Source organism: Notechis scutatus, chromosome 6, assembly GCF_049901735.1.
Source record: "Notechis scutatus isolate UNSWTSFEM ecotype Mainland chromosome 6, rNotScu1.2, whole genome shotgun sequence".
Taxonomy (NCBI): domain Eukaryota; kingdom Metazoa; phylum Chordata; class Lepidosauria; order Squamata; family Elapidae; genus Notechis; species Notechis scutatus.
The window spans coordinates 31,525,601-31,539,374 of NC_142014.1; the positions used below are offsets into that span (position 1 = coordinate 31,525,601).

The following is a 13,774-nucleotide window of genomic DNA, read 5'->3' on the forward strand; positions in this document are numbered from 1 at the left end:
ACTCCTTTAACCTTATTAAACTATCCACTATTGACCTCACCCGCTTCCTAAGAGTTCTGTAAGGGGCGTGCATAAGTACACCATCATGCCTACCGTCCCTGTCCTATTGTCCCCATTTAATCGTACCTATCTTCTGTATTCTTACTCATGTTTATACTTATACCTATTACCTTATAAGCGACTGACAAATCAAATCAAATCAATAAAAAATATATGATAGATGATAGATAGAAGATAGATAGATGATAAATGATGGAAAGATAGCTAGATAGCTAGATAGATAGCTAGATAGCTAGATAGCTAGATAGCTAGATAGCTAGATAGCTAGATAGCTAGATAGCTAGATAGCTAGATAGCTAGATAGATAGATAGATAGATAGATAGATAGATAGATAGATAGATAGATAGATAATAGACAGATGATAGATAGATGGATAGATAGATGATAGATGATAAGATTGATAGATGATAGATGATAAGATAAATAGATACGTGAAAGATAGATAGATAGATAGATAGATAGATAGATAGATAGATAGATAGATATAGAGATACATACATAGATACATAGATGGGAGAGAGAGAGAAAGAGTGAGAGAAAGAGAGATGAATATTTGGGGAGATGGAGAGAGAGAGAGAGAGAGAGAGAGAGAGAGAGAGAGAGAGAGAGAGAGAGAGAGAGAGAGAGAGAGAAAGTTATAAAGAGGGGTCAAACTTACTGAACCAAAGTCTCACATAATGACAAAAATTTTGGGCTCAGTTAGGGTCATAAATTGAGGACAAGCCATGCAAACATCTTTTTACCAGTGCATAACAACACTTTTTATTGTTTGTGCAGGTTGCTCTGCTTCGTTGCCTTTCTTGTTAATCTTTAACATTTAACATTTAGAGAGGAAAAAATTGCTTTCCAGAGAGGAAGGCCTTCTGGGTTTATGAAAAGTTTGGGTTCTTTCTTTCTTTCTTTCTTTCTTTCTTTCTTTCTTTCTTTCTTTCTTTCTTTCTTTCTTTCTTTCTTTCTTTCTTTCTTTCTTTCTTTCTTTCTTTCTTTCTTTCTTCTTTCTTCTTTCTTTCTTTTTTCTTTTTTCTTTTTGCAAAGAAAAACCACATTCAGCAAGGAAGGTCTGGTCTGTGGTTGAACCTCCAGGAAAGGACTTCAGAGAAGAATTATGGTAATTATGCCCAGGTGAGTTATGATAGTTGTAATGTCACCTCTGCAAATAAGTTGTAGGCCAACTTAGAATAACTTTATTGTCACCTTGATTGTACACTAATTGGCATGCCACTATGCCACTGAATTACAAAACAAAAATAAGTGGGGCTATTTCAGCTATTTTCCTGAGAGAAAGCCGAAGAAATCTTCTTTTATTTCATCAACGTATCTTTATTTTTAAAGAAATAAACATACCAGGGGATGGGGACAGAATTAAAAAAAAAAGGTTAAGATGGCAGCCCAAATTGTACCAAGCCCCGCCCCTTTTTAATGCCATTGTGTTTCCTCCAGAACCCGCAAAGAATGGAAAATGTCTCACAACTCGGCATACACAACAGAGATTTTCCAAGTCTTTGGGCTAATTCGTGCCGTAGAAAACCACCTCTTTTCAACTTTGATTTTATTGCCAACTCTAGTTAACTTTCATTTCGACCAATTAGCCATACTTTTTTAAAAAAATATACCAGCACCCCAATTTGCATGCTGCATTTTTATGTAGGTGGCGCTGAGGATTAAATCTCATGCTTAAATTATTTCTTCCTAGGCCACACTTCTAAAAAAAACCCTGGTCCTCGGTATACGAATGGATTAGAAACTCAAATTTTTTTTGCTCCAAAACGAGGCAATGGCTAAGTGATTTTCGTCCCCACGTTACGACTTCTCAAACCAACTTGGTTAAGGGAATCCCTGCAGCTGTTAAGTGAGCCACCCAGTCGTTAATACGAGTCAGTTGCCAAGCATCCCAATTCTTTTTTTTAAATATTTTTTATTGTTTTATATCAAACATTTCCTTTCTGTGTTGAACAGAGTATTCTCTAGGTGTCCACGGTGTTAACATACAAATATCATCATCGTAATTATGATCATATACTGTATCTATCTATATAAAAGCGAAATGCCACTCAGGCATCATCACAAAATCTCCAGAACCGTAAAACCTACAAACTTGAAATTTGACACACATCTTCCACTTGGCTTCTAGGGGCTCACTAAGAAAGGATTTTTTGAAATGACCATCAGAGCATTTAGAGTATTTCCTATATTATTGTTATTGTTACACTCTGATGCTAAGTGTTACCTGAAAAGAAATCTCTTCCAAATGCAAAACACAAGCAGAGGAGAGGAGTTTCAGTTTCAATTTCACAGCACCAAGCAGCTTTAGTACAGAACAGTTGAGCTAAGCCACGCCCAAGCTCCTTGCTGCCTCCTTCTTGCTCACACAGCAAATACTCTTTCAGTTTCCAAACAGTCCTCAATTCTCTCACACACTGACAGGACGCTAGTCAGATGAATACAGATGGATGCTAGTAGGCAGAGGCATTTGCTGTGTGAGCAAGAAGGAGACAGCAAGGAGCCTGGGCATGGCTTAGCTCAACTGTTCTGTAGTAAATGCTCTGGAGAAGAGCTTGACCCTTCCATCTTTGTGGCAGTTCCTCAAATATTGGAAGACTGCTATCATGTCTCCCCTTTTCCTTCTCTTCACTAGAGTAGCCATGCTCGATTCCTGCAACTGTTCATCGTATGTATTAGCCTCCAACCAGGGGTGGGATTCTACAGGTTCGCACCTATTCGCTACAACTGGTTGTTAACATTCTAAGCAGTTCGGAGAACCGGTTGTTAGAAGAAATTACTGGCCTAATCCTGTAAGGAAGGCAGGAAGGAAACATTCTGGTGTTGCTTACAGAAACTGCCTCTCCGTTTATTTATTTATTTATTTATTTATTTATTTATTTATTTATTTATTTATTTGTTTTATTTTATTTATTTATTTGATTTGCCAATTGTTTACAAGATAATAAGTATAAGTGTATACATAGTTGTGAATACATGAAATGGGTACATATAAGAAAAATAAAAGAATAAGAGAAACAATAGGACAGGGACGGTAGGCACGATGGTGCGCTTATGCACGCCCCCTACAGACCTCTTAGGAAAGGGGTGAGGTCAATAGTAGACAGTCTAAGGTTAAAGTTTTTGGGGTTTGGGAAGAGACTACAGAGTCGGGTAGAGTATTCCAGACATTGACCACTCTATTGCTGAAGTCATATTTCCTGCAATCAAGTTTGGTGCGGTTTACTTTGAGTTTGTATCTATTGTGTGCTCTTGTGTTGTTATGGTTGAAGCTGAAGTATTCATTGACAGGTAGGACATTGCAATGTATGATTTTATATACCATGCTTAAGTCAGACCGAAGCGGCGTAATTCAAGGTTTTCTAGTTCTAGAATTTCAAGTCTGGTGGCATAAGGTATTCTACAACGAGTAGAAGAGTGGAGAACTCTTCTTGTGAAATATTTCTGGACTTTCTCAATTGTGCTAACCCTTATTAACATTCTTGTGTTAATTGTGTTAACCCTTATTACAGTCTTGGCAGGACTAGACTTCCTGCCTGTCTCAGGAACGTCTCTGGAGTTTTGTTCCCCTCCTTTGCTGGTACTTTGCTTGTGTGGAGTGACCATTCAAAGTTACAATGGCACTGAAAAAAGTGACTTATGACCGTTTTTCACACTTACGACTGTTGCAGCATCCCCACAGTCATGAGAGGCCAGGTGAGGAGATGCGTGCCTCGATGTGAGTGATATTGAGTTGGCCACGCCCAGCCAATAACATGACCACCAAGCCACATCCACCCGGTAACATGACCACCAAGCCATGCCCACCAACTAAGCCACGCCCACAGAACCGTTTAAATTTTTTGAATCCCACCCCTGCCTCCAACTACCCCCTAATCATCCTGGTTGCTCTCCTCTGCCCTCTTTCTAGAGTCTCAACCTCTTTTTTTATAGTGTGGTGACCAAACCTGGATCCAATGTTGGGTATACAGAAGCTGGAACTTTATATTAATTGGATCCCACAACCTTAGAATAATAGAGTTGAGAGGGATCTTATAGATCTTCTAGCTTATCCACCTCAAACCCCTCTTCTGGCCAGGAATCCTCATACCATCGCTGATATAACAGCTGTCTAACTTTGTCTGAAATCTTTGATGGAGTATCCAGGACACCAGGAGGTAGGCAACGTAATATTAATTTCTACAGTCAGGAAATTCCTCTTTATTTATAGTGTGGGTCTTCTTCTGTAAAGCTACCATAGATTGGTTCTTCTCTTAGTTGGGAGCTCTGGATATAAATCCACCCCTTCTTCTCTCTGCCAACTCTTGAAGTACTGGATGATTGCTATTATATCTCATCTTAATCTTCTCTCCTTTAGACTAAATATACTGCTCCAGGATTTCCATCCATGGTACTTTCCTCCTCTTCTGATTGAAGACAATCCTCTTGAAATCTGGAAGATGAATCTATCTACCTTGAGTTCTCCCTCTTGGCATTAAGGCAAATGCTAGGCCACTCTCTTCCAAAGCTCTGCCAACTTCTTCTTCTTCTTCTTGAACCCATCCTTGTAACTGATCCTTCTAGTTTTCTTTTCCACCTTTGGAATGATGAAGTTGTCTCCAAGAGATGTCAAGAACCCGCTGGCTCTCCATTCCTCACAGACTTTGATTTCCCAATTCAGGTTGAGATAGTTGAAATTCTTTGTACTATGTTTCTAGGTGCCTCAACTATCTGATTTAAGAAGATTTTTCATCCATATCTTCTGCTTAGTTTCATGGCTTGTACTACAACATACCAGTTGGGTGTAGTGGTTAAAGAGCCAGGAGACAGAGAGTTCTAGTCTTGCCTTAGCCATGAAAGTCAGATGGGTGACCCTGAGCCAATCACCAGCAGAGGGTGAGTTCTAGTTGCACTTTAGGCATAAAATCTGGTTGTGTGACCTTGAGCCAATCACCAGGAGAGGGGGAATTCTCTATATTGAGGTATCGAGAATTATGGGTTGGCCAATGCAATCAATATATTGAGGTATCGAGAACTATGGGTTGCCCAATGCAAGCAATCAATTCAGAATCTAGAATTATGGGTTGGCCAATGGAATAAATCTATTGAGGTATTGAGAATTATGAGTTGGCCAATGGAATAAATCTATTAAGAATCTAGAATTATGAGTTGGCCAATGGAATCAATCTATTAAGAATCTAGAATTGTGGGTTGGTCAATGGAATCAATCTATTAAGAATCTAGAATTGTGGGTTGGCCAATGAATCAATCTATTAAGGTATCGAGAAGTATGGGTTGGTCAATGCAATCAATCTATTGAGGTATCGAGAATTATGGGTTGGCCAATGAATCAATCTATTAAGGTATCAAAAATTATGGGTTGCCCAATGCAATCAATCAATTCAGAATCTAGAATTATGGGTTGGCCAATGGAATAAATCTATTGAGGTATTGAGAATTGTGGGTTGGTCAATGGAATCAATCTATTAAGAATCTAGAATTATGAGTTGGCCAATGGAATCAATCTATTAAGAATCTAGAATTGTGGGTTGGTAAATGGAATCAATCTATTAAGAATCTAGAATTATGGATTGGCCAATGCAAAGAGCTCTCTCTCTCTGTGTGTGCGTGTGTGTGTGTGTGTACAGAAACCTTGAACGCAAGTCCATAAAACTAGACTCCCATAACCTTAATCACCCCAGGGTGAGAGCTCCCCTCCCCTCTGGTCCGCCCCCCCTCGCTCCCCGCCCGCATCCTCCCTTCATCCTCCCTTCTTCCTCGATCTCTCGTGGGGCCGCCCCCACTTCTCTTCCGACGCCTGCGATTGGTCGGGGCGGGTAAAGGGTGGTGGGGGAGGACCGGGAAGCCCCTCCCTCGAGCAGCTTCAATGGGAAAGTCGCTTGCAAAACTTTCAGTTTGTCTGCGGAGGAAACGGAGGCGCCGTCCAGGCAGGGGAGGGCAGGGAAGGGAAGGGAACCCCGGACCCCGACTGGGCTGGAGAGAGGCGACACCCACCCACCCACCGCCGACACCTCAACCGTCCGGCAACCGAGCAAAAGCCGCGAAGAGGATCGCCAAAGGGGGCGGCCAAGGGAAAAGGAGAGGAGAAGAAGAAGAAGGGGAACCGGAGTGGCTTCGGATTAACAGGAGGCGGGAATAGGATTCTCAAAGCAGACGTGGGGTGGTTTTTTGGGGGCAAGCCCAGCTGGTGCATCTCGCGGCCACCGCCTGGGGGAGGAGGGCTCCTCACCTGTCCTGCCTTACCTGGAGCCCCCTTGGGTGGGTGGGGGGTGCAAGAGGAGGAGAGGAAGAGGAGGAGGAAGGCAGCCCCCCAAAATGAGCCAGCATGTCTGATAAAATGTCCAGCTTCCTCTACATCGGCGATGTGGTCTCGCTTTACGCCGAGGGCTCGGTCAACGGCTTCATCAGCACCTTGGGGTAAGGGGCGCTCGGAGGAGGAGGGGGAGGAGGGGGAGTCGAAAAGGAGGGTGGGGGGCTCGTCCGTCCCATCCTCCGCTGGCTTTCGCTTCTCTGGAGCCCGGCCTGCCTTTTGCTTCCGTACAGGAAACAAGAGCCGGGGCCCGTCCAAAGCACCAGCAGGGTCGCTAAGCGAGGCGCGGGAAGGAAACGTTTCAAGCCCACCCCTCCTTCCCTCCCTTCCTTCCAGCTGGACTATAATAACGACTCGGGGATGCTTCCTCAACCTTGGAGGAATTTATAACGAGAAGAGTAGACAAATTTTGGTTGGTCCGGAAGGGTACAGTATAGAGGGGAGGTAGGGGTCTCCTGGTTTGAGTAGGGGGGGTTCGGACTAGAAGACCTCTAAAGGTCCCTTCCCATGTTGCTCTCCTCTCTCGGGAGAGACCCCTCCGCAACTCTGGCCGCGCTTGGCTCGGCTCCGGCTTTTGACAGCGTCTCCCTTCCCACGTGCGCGGGGGGGAAGTTGGGGTGGGGGCCCCAGATCAGAGCCTCCTTTGGCCTCGACAGGTTTCCCCTTCCCATCCCGAGTAGCTGGAGGGGGTCCCGGCTGCCCAGGGGATCGAGCCCCGGAGGTGGAACCGCGCGAGATTTCGTGGGGAGATGGCACCCGCATAGAGGGTGCCATGTGTGTTTGACTTGCTGGCTTGGCGAGGCGGGGAGTTCCTTAGGCGGCTCGGTCTGGTCCCCCCCAACCTGGCCCAGGTGGGGTCTGGGGGAGATGCGCCTCTATTGACGGTGTGGGTCCTTCTCGTTGGCCTGGGGAGTGGGGGAGGGGGCTTAGACAGAAGAGGAGGAGGAGGGCAGGAGAAGAAGCCGCGGGGTAAGGAAGTCCTTCAAGAGGGATCCAGCCTACAACTAAGGGCAGGTTTCCTGGAAATCTCCTGCTGCCTGAGCTCCGGGTTTTTCTTGCAGCCAACTACATAGAAGGGAATAGGGTGTGTAGGGAGGAGAAGGAGGGGGACCGTGGGGTCCTTGGGGCTCTCTGAACTCAGTTGTTTTCTTGAAGACGTTTCATGACCCAACTGGGGAACATCATCAGAGCTAGAAGGGAGGGGTATGTGCAGGGAGGAGGAGGAAGAAGAGGACTGTGGGGTCTGTGGAAGGAAGGAAGGTTGAATAGATGGATGGAGGATGAACCGATGGATGGATGGAAGGAAGGAAAGAAGATTGAATAGATAGATGAAGGATGAACGGATGGATGGATGAAAGGAAGGAAGGATGGATGGAAGGAATGATGGATGAATAGATGGATGGAGGATGAATGGATGGATAGATGGAGGATGGAAGGAAGGAAGGATGAATAGATGGATGAAGGATGAACGGATGGATGGATGGAGGATGTAAGGAAGGACGGTTGAATAGTTGGATGGAGGATGAACGGATGGATGGAAGGAACAAAGGATAAATGGATGGATGAACGGATGGAAGATGAACGGATTGATAGATGGATGTAAGGAAGGAAGGTTGAATAGATGGATTGGAGGATGAACGGATGGATAGATGGATGTAAGGAAGGAAGGTTGAATAGATGGAGGATGAACGGATGGATGGATGGAAGGAACGAAGGATAAATGGATGGATGGATGAATGGATGGAGGATGAACGGATTGATAGATGGATGTAAGGAAGGAAGATTGAATAGATGGATGGAGGATGAATGGATGGATGGAATGAAGGATGGAAGGAACAAAGGATGAATAGATGGATGGATAAACGGATGGATGGATGGGAGAAGGAAGGAAGGAACTTACTTTGACTTTGAGAAATCCTGCTCTGGCAGGGAATTAAAATAAAATAAAAATACTCCCCAAATCTCTTCCAGCTGTTTCGTCCCCTGAATGCAACCTGGGTGTGTCAGCTCGGGAGAGTGGCTGTGCGAAGGGTTTGTGGGTTTGTGTTTGTGCGGCACAATCGCTTGCTAAAAGGTCCCATTTGGACACCATCCTGTCGCTGCTTTATGATGCGATGATCTGAGTTATCAGAGCAAAAAATCAGATTCAGGGGAAAAACCAATTTTAGGGGCTGAGTCATTCCAGTGTGAGAATTGCTGTGCAGCCTCAGATGTGTGTGTTGTGTCCGTGGGTGCCCTGGGTTGTAATTTGTGATCAACTCGGTTGTCCCTGAATTCTGTTCCAGCCAGAGGGAGCAAACCAACTTGATATCCAGCATGGAAATTTAACTGGCCTCACGGGCTCCTAGACAGGAAGAAGGGAGCTAATTAAACTACGGTTGCTTTCTCCGTGGAGGATGGCTATGTCCTCGACTTATGACCACCACTGAGCTGAAAAATTTCAGTTGCTTAGCGAGACAGTCGTTCAGGGAGCTCTGCCCCAGTTGTTAAGGGGAACCATTGCTGTCGTTAAGTTAGTCACATGGTTGTTAAGTGAATCTGGCTTCCCTGTTGACCTTTGCTTGGCCAAAGGCCACAGAAGGGGAATCCCATGAGTGTTATAAGTATGAGTCGGTTGCCAAGCGTCAGAATTCTGAGCACGTGCGGATGTTGCAATGGGTGTCAGTGTGAAAAACGATCATTCAGTCACTTTGTTCCCTGTAGTTGTAACTTTGAACAGCCGCTATTTCATGTATTTACACCTATGTTTATTCTTATTTCTATTATATTGTGAGCGTTTGACAAATAAAATAAAATAAAATAAAGTAAAATAAAGTAAAATAAATAAAATAAATAAAATAAATAAAATAAATAAAATAAATAAAATAAAATAATAAAATAAAATAAAATAAAATAAAATAAAATAAAATAAAATAAAATAAAATAATAAAAGAACTGTGGTAAGTCGAGGGCTGCCTGTATATATACTGACCCTCAGATGTGGCTCTCACTTTCTGCTCCAAATGGCTGACTGGCTTAAATAGTTCCCTCTAGAAGTTGTGAAAGCTCCAACCCTGGAAGTTTTTAAGCAGAGGTCTGGAATGATATAGGGTTTCTTGCCTGATTCGGGGCTGGACTAGAAGACCTCCAAGGTCCCTTCCAGCTCTGCTATCCTATCCTATCCTATCCTATCCTATCCTATCCTATTTTCTATTCTTATTCTATTCTTATTCTCTGTTCTATTCTATTTCTTATTCTATTTTATTCTATCTCCTATTCTATTCTACTCTATTCCTATTCCATTCCATATTTTCTCCTTCCTTCCCTTCCTTCCCTCCTAATCCTGCTCTTATTCTATTCTTCTCATTCATATTTTCTCTTCTCTTCTCTTCTCTTCTCTTCTCTTCTCTTCCCTTCTCTTCTCTCCTCTCCTCTTCTCTTCTCTTCTCTTCTCTTCTCTTCTCTTCTCTTCTCTTCTCTTCCTTCCAATTCCAATTCTCTATTCCTATTCCACTTCATGCACATGGTGTGCTCCAGGATAGTTTACATATACAGCAGCCAAGCTATCAAAGGTTTCCTTTGAACCAGCAAGGTAGTTTCCCCCACTGCAAATCAGTCCTTGGTCAAAGTAAACAGGATTATCAGAGAGAAAGTTTTCTAACAGAGACTTTCTCCTTGGACACTAGTTTTTTCTCTCTAGCTGGGAAACTGTGAGGGGGGGGGGAGGAAGAAATTGAACTTTTCTTCCCCGGCTCTAGACAGATTTTACGAAATGTTTGCAGTTAATCGGCTTTGGGTTCAGTTTATGGTTTCTTTCGCATCAGTTGTTAAATGAATCGAAGGTGGCTAGATTCACACAACCTGGAAGCAATGAATGGCTTCCTACTGAACCTGGAGTTCATATATCCTGCTAAGCCACGATTAAACAAAGCCCATTGTGTCTTAGCAGAAAGCGTGAAGTTGATCTCCATTTATCACACAACAGACAACAATGGCAAAATCTAAACTGGTGTTTCTCAAACTCAGAAACTTTAAGATCAATTTTTTTAAAAAATTATTTTTTAAAAACAAAAATACAAATCTCTATTCACATTAACAGTGTTCATGTCGTTATTAATAATACTCTCCTTTTATACGTAAACATCAACTCTTATTTCTATCCTCCACCCTTTTGTACCACCTATCCCAATAGTCCGAATCATCTTTGCCTCTTAATTCCACTGTGAATTTTTCCAGTTCCGCACAATCCATTATTTTTTGTGTCAAGTCTTCTTCAGATGGTATCTTTTCCTTCTTCCATCCATGTGCAAAGGCTATTCTCGCCATAGTTATGATATGTATAATGATGTATTGGATGACCTTGCTCAGTTTTCCCTTAATTATTCCTAATAGGAATATTTCTGGTTTGAGTTCTAATTTGTGATCTGTAATTTCTAATAACCATCTTTGTACCCTCATCCAATATTTTTTAACCTCTGGACACTGCCACCACATATGGAAGAACATTCCTTCTTTGTGTTTACACTTCCAACATTCTGCTTTTGTGTTTGGATACATTTTGGCCAGTCTTGCTGGGGCTAAGTGCCACCTACAAAACATTTTATACTGCTTTTCTTTAAATGCTGTTGACAATGTCAATTTACAGTTATCAATCCACATTTTTTCCCAATCCTCTAAATTTATATCATGCCCTACATTTTTTTGCCCAGGCAATCATTGATTAAGATCAATTTTAAATGTAATTTAATTTCATTAAATTTAATCAATTAAATTTAAGGTCAATCAGGAGGCGGTGACTTCGATCCTATGTAGAGGCAGACTTTTCTCTCTCTGGGCAAACAATGAGACTATATCTGCTGAACAAAACTCCACTCTGGGGACAGCAAGGGCATCCGGTCAGGAAACACTCTCAGCCAGCTTCATTTACTTTGCCCAGACTCCACCCCGCAAGGGATTATGGGGGTTTTCCTGGCTGGGGAATTCTGGGAGTTGAAGTTTACACATCTTCAGGTTGCTGGGTTTGACAACCCCGGATCTGGATGGAAATTTCATGTGGATGAATGACTGATCTTGATTCCTCTGCCAATCCATTCCAGAGAAATTGAAATTAATGGATTGTACAGGTAGTCCTTGATTAACAACAGTTCATTTGGTAATTGTTCAAAGTTAGAATGGGACTGAAAAAAAGGGAAACTTAGAAACATTGTTCACACTTATGACCACTGCAGCAATCCCTGTTTGATGAAAATTCAAGCACTTGGGCAAGTGACTCATATTTACGACGGTTGCAATGTCCCAGGATCACGTGATCCCCTTTTGAGTCTTCCTGGCAAGCAAACTCAAGGGGAAAGCCAGTTTCACTGTATAACTGGGTCACTAATTTTATACATGCAGCAATTTGCTTAACAACGGTGGCAAAGAAAAGTCCTAAAATGGGACCAAACTCACTTCACGCACATTTCGCTTAGCAACAGACATGTTGGTCTCAATTTGGTCATCAGTCAAGGACTGTCTCTATTTATACTTGTCTTTCTTGCTATCTTGTGACTTGCTATCGTGGCCCAGAGAGGAAGTTCATTTTTTAAAAAAATTGTACATAGTTGTCCCCAAGCACATTTGGCTGCTGCAAATAATAGAATAGAAAAGAATATAGAATAGAATATAGAGTAGAGTAGAGTAGAGTAGTTTAGAGTAGAGTATAGTATAGTATAGTATAGTAGAATAGAATAGAATAGAATAGAATAGAATAGAATAGAATAGAGAGAAGAGAAGAGAAGAGAGAGTAGAGTAATAGAATAGAATATAGAGTAGAGTAGAGAATAGGATAGGATAGGACAATATAGAATAGAATATAGAGTAGAGTGTAGAGTAGAGTAAAGAATAGGATAGAATAGAACAGAACAGAATAAGAAAAGAACTAGAACAGAACAAGAATGGAATGGAATGGAATAAAATAAGAGAAGAGTGTACACTAATTGGCATACATTAAAAATTAAATTTATGAAGAATGATGATGTTCTTATGTTATGTTTTATGTTTTGTGTGTTTTTATTTGTTGTTAAAATCAATAAAACTTTTTTTTTTAAAAAAAAAATTAAATTTCGTTGCATGCAGCTCTTAAAGGGTCACCACCCTTTTACACTACATAAACATGACAAGATAAATAAATACAAAATTATGTATATACCAACATATATTATGTGACACAGAGAAACAAGATTACAGGAAACAACACAGTCTAGTTATACATGTTCATGGAGAAAAAAACGAATCTGCGAGTTTGCCAGATGGATGGCATAGAGAATAAAGCTATTAGGGAAGCTGGTAGTCCTGCTAGAAATTATTTGAAACCTCCTCCCAGAGGGGAGCAACAGAAACAGACCATGAAGTGGGTGTTGTGGGGTCTCTAACAATGCTTCAGGCTCTAAGCACATAGCGCTTACAAGCAGCATCCTGAATAACGGGAAGCAAACTTCCTATAATCTTCTCCGCTGTCCTCACCACTCTCTGTGGGACTTTCTATCGATCCTAGGTAGAGGCAGGTATTTCTCTCTCTAGATACAATGAGAATATATCTGCTGAACAAAACTCCACATTGGCAACAGGAAGGGCATCTGGCCAGTAAACACTCAGCTCCATTCAGTTGCCCAGACTTCACCCCACAAGGGATTATGGGGTCATTGAAAGATGATCATGTCTTAGTAGAAAATGTGACACTGACCTCCATTTAGCACACAATGGACAACAATTGCTAAATCTAGATTGGTGTTTCTCAAACTTGGAAATATGAAGATGTGTGGATATCCTGAATAATGGGAAGCGAGCCTCCTGTAATCTTCTCTGCTGTCCTCACCACTCTCTGTAGGGACTTTCTATCTGAGGCGCTGCTGCCACCAAACCAAACAGGGATGCAGTTTGTTAAAACACTCTCCATCGTGTAAAAAGTGGCCAGGACAGAAAGGAGAAAGTTGTGTTCTGATTCTAACAAAACATAAAATTTTTATAGTCTGACTGAGGGAACGTTTTCCCATTCTTCGTAGAAGGCAAAGGTCAAGACACACTTGAGCAGTCTGCTGGAATTCTGTTGTTGCGATGTATAAAGACAATCTCTTAAACACTTGGCAAAAATAAACTTTGTAGATAGCATTGTTCTGTGCCAGCTTTGAAGTGTCTCTGTTAAAAAATGTGTTTTTGTGACTTGGAAATGATCCCAGTCATTGAATGTGATTGAAGACAGGTAGGCCTCGACTTACAACCCCAACGGAGCCGAAAATTTTCCGTTCCTAAGTGAAACATTGGTGAAGTGAAAATGTGCACCATTTTATGACCTGTCTTGCCACCGTTGTTAAGGGAACTGCTGCAGTTGGGAACTTAGTCACACGGTTGTTAAAGTGAATCTGATTTCCCCACTGCTTGTCGGAAGT

General features: G+C 42.1%; 2 protein-coding genes across 2 annotated transcripts in view; one reads left to right on the plus strand and one right to left on the minus strand.

Moving 5' to 3' along the window:
- The first annotated feature begins 5,911 nt into the window (after positions 1-5,911).
- The window catches only part of ITPR2 (inositol 1,4,5-trisphosphate receptor type 2), a 143,936-nt gene continuing 136,073 nt past the window's right edge, over positions 5,912-13,774 (plus strand). Inside the window, 1 exon segment of the mRNA XM_087967877.1 lies at positions 5,912-6,478. Within this exon segment, the coding sequence (XP_087824003.1) occupies positions 6,387-6,478 (92 nt within the window). The 5' untranslated portion in view covers positions 5,912-6,386.
- LOC148130159 (uncharacterized) lies at positions 7,562-8,301 on the minus strand (the record flags this gene model as incomplete). Its single annotated transcript, XM_087969062.1, has 2 exons — positions 7,562-7,839; positions 7,893-8,301. Coding segments are annotated over 2 exons (687 nt in total), but the record flags the coding sequence as incomplete, so codon positions are not given.